At 29.9% G+C, this 3,570-nt stretch overlaps 1 protein-coding gene across 1 annotated transcript in view; it reads right to left on the bottom strand.

The window, feature by feature from the left end:
• Positions 1-2,138: 2,138 nt before the first annotated feature.
• LOC111089322 (nuclear respiratory factor 1-like) overlaps positions 2,139-3,570 on the bottom strand; it is a 20,267-nt gene continuing 18,835 nt past the window's right edge. The window contains exon 3 of the mRNA XM_022401604.1: positions 2,139-2,263. Within this exon, the coding sequence (XP_022257312.1) occupies positions 2,139-2,263 (125 nt within the window). The remainder of the gene's footprint in view (positions 2,264-3,570) is intronic.

The following is a 3,570-nucleotide window of genomic DNA, read 5'->3' as shown; positions in this document are numbered from 1 at the left end:
TAATTATAAGTATCGATTATATAGATTATAGTTTATAGTTGAGTAATTAACTTAATGTGATCAATTAATTATAAGTATCGATTATATAGATTATAGTTTATAGTTGAGTAATTAACTTAATGTGATCAATTAATTATAAGTATCGATTATATAGATTATAGTTTATAGTTGAGTAATTAACTTAATGTAATCCTAGATTATTTTTACGACATTAATTGTTAACCATATATTTACACAACACTAATCTATAATCTATATAATCGATACTTATAATTAATTGATCACATTAAGTTATTTACTCAACTATAAACTCTAATCTATATAATCTATACTTATAATTAATTGATCACATTAAGTTAATTACTCAACTATAAACTATAATCTATATAATCGATACTTATAATTAATTGATCACATTGAGTTATTTACTCAACAATAAACTATAATCTATATAATCTATACTTATAATTAATTGACCACATTAAGTTAATTACTCAACTATAAACTATAATCTATATAATTGATACTTATAATTAATTGATTACATTAAGTTATTTACCCAACAATAAACTATAATCTATATAATCGATACTTATAATTAATTCTAATCAAAATGTGTGTTATTATTATTGTTATTGTTTTCAATTATTCCAACAATTTCATACTCAAGAAATTATTATTTTTTCAATTAATTTCACCTTGTTCAGCTTCAGGTCCAATGACTAGGAGGGTTGCCTTGTGATCTGATTCCTATTTGCTATCAAACATGCTCACCATTTCAGCCTTGAGGCATTATTTGCATCTTTGAATTATAGCAAAGCTATGAAGACTATCTGTTGTTTGTCTTTAACTTCAAATTGCCAACTCTTGGGCTAACATTTTACAAATGACCTCTGTTTGTGCATTATAATGTCTTTACACCTGAAAAGGCAAATATACTTTGTGGTACCAGATATTGAATCTGAAAATAATGACTTTTTTGCTTTGCAAACTGCAATAGTTATACCTACAGGTCATTTATACTTGAGTTACTGTCTGTAGCCCCCCAGTGGCACAGCGGTATGTCTGCGGACTTTCAACGCTAAAATCCGGGTTTCAATACCCGTGGTGAGCAGAGCACAGATAGTCCATTGTGTAACTTTGTGCTTAATTACAAACAACAACAACAACAATTACTGTCTGTAAATTACTTTATGAATTTTTTATGATAACAGTCAAATATTATTTAACCCTATGAATATGGGAGGGCCAAATTGTCACAACCTTTTTTATAGAGTTAAATTCAAAACTTAATTAAATAACTTTATTATCAATGACAATAAGGTAGTTCATAAGTTATCTAAGTTTTAAATTCTGAAGATCAAAGGAAACATTAAAATAAATTCTCAATTTTTACTTTTCTGTGTCACCATGTTCCAAGTTGCCCATTTTAGGATTTCTCTGTACCCTTATATGATTTTCTGAGTGTCCAACTAATTAGAAACCCATACTTTTTTGAAATTGAAAAACCAAATTATAAATTTAGAGTCACTAATCTTCTTGCTTTACCAAGATTAAAATTCTACCTTTCGAAAATATCAGTAATTCTGACATTGCTGTTGGATTTTTTAATACAAAGAGCAGTTGTTGTTTTTCAGGATAAGTTTCCTTATAGGATAACTTTATTTTATCCCCTCTCCAGTATATCTTTAGCTTTTGTTTCATTGTTTGCAATCATGTTTTTCACCTCCAAGCAGCTAGCAGAATGTTTTTAAAACTATTTAAAGCTACATTAGATAGTCAGCTGGATTACAGTAAGTTTGGAATATTCAATTTTAGTCCTTGATATCATTTTTGTGTTCTAAAATATATATTTGAAAAGAACATTAATGATTTTGTGTAGAATCAACACGGTTATAATTCAAAAAGTGCAACAATGGTGTAACTCTTTTAAACATTAAAACTGTAGAACCCAGATGTTTCAAATTTTTAAATGTTAAAAGAAGAATATCATTTTACTAAAATCAGTATGTGTTACGTTATTGAATAACATCAAATTATTTTACTTTTGCCAAAAGAAGTAATAATTTCTATCTTAGTATACACATTCTTAAAATACCAACTGAACTTATCCCAGGTAATCGGTTTATTTACTTTCTTCATACCAACCTAATGAGCCTTGTTTGTTGACGCTTTCTCAGAGAAGGATTCATCTCGAATGAATGTGATCGGTGACGTTTTTTCCCTGAGGCTATAGCAGCTGCTGCAGCTACACCTATAGGACCTTAAAAATAAAGAGATATAATTTTTAAGAGGTAATATTTTGAATAATTAAGTTCTTTTAATCACAAAAGTTAAACATTCAAAATGATCTTTCAATACACGGATCAATAACAAACTAATGAACAATAAGGAATGAGAAACATTCTTCCTGTCCATTCAAATTAAGAAAGACTTTTTTTTGTATGATGTTCATAATTTTGGCACCTAAGTTTCCAGTGGGAGAAAATCACATGTACTTTCATCATAAACATCACCACAAAAAGTCTTTTGAAAGCCATATTTGTCTCACTGAAACGAAGGACGAAAGAACAAAACTGTAAAAGAAATATTAAAAAGGCTTAACATCACTTACTTTATGTTTTCAACTATGATATTCCCATAACTTTGCTGTCCCAAACCACCCATAAGACCTTTGTATAGCACATTTCTATAATTAATACACAATATACAAAAATATTTAGGATTTTCCCAAAAGATGAGGTGACAATAGTTACAAATGGTCCTTCACATATCTTTCCAACAAAAATTTTAAAATAATTCAAACAAACTGAAAACACATATCATCAAGTAACATACACCAAAAGCTTATAACTGACAAGCTTTAGGAATTAAATCTCTCTCTCTCTACCGCTTCCTATGTAGCTTTGTTATATGGACTATTTAATAATGTGAATAGTTCAATATTACTACTCACAAGTCTCTATTAACAGGTGTTTTAAGATTCATACATAAAAGAGAATATTAGATAACCATGGGCATAATGATGTGACTAGACATTTGAATATACATAAAATGCACATACATGCATATTTCCCTGTAAATTAATAACTCAGTGATATAAAAGTACACTAGCCTAACTCAAAATCCAATTCTATATTTAATTATTCAAATACTGTCTCTTGTAATTATTTTTTTCCAATGGTTAAATATTTACTGTCACTGAAAGTTCTCTACGGCTGGGAATCTGTTTATTAATGATAGGCTAATCCAACATAAGCTTAATATACAAAACACGTGTGTGTGACTCAATTAATTAAGTTCTTGCCACGCCTTTCAAAGGATTTCAAACTCTGGTGGCATAAGTGGATGAAAATGGTGGTCCATTCTGCGATGTCAGTCCATCACTGGTTGATCCGCCAGCTAGCAGCTGATACACGTCAGACTGCTGAGTAAACTGGAACATGTGAAGTAAAGTGCCTTGTCAAGGACACAACAGCATGATGCAGACCAGCCTCTAACTCGCAACCATCCAACCATTCTGGGGTGTCAGTCCATCACTGGTTGATCCCCCAGCTAGCAGCGGAAACG

This window comes from Limulus polyphemus, unplaced genomic scaffold (genome assembly GCF_000517525.1).
Source record: "Limulus polyphemus unplaced genomic scaffold, Limulus_polyphemus-2.1.2 Scaffold5886, whole genome shotgun sequence".
Taxonomy (NCBI): Eukaryota; Metazoa; Arthropoda; class Merostomata; order Xiphosura; family Limulidae; genus Limulus; species Limulus polyphemus.
The sequence above is the reverse complement of the archived record's forward strand: the minus strand, read 5'-3'. Positions and strand labels throughout refer to the sequence as shown.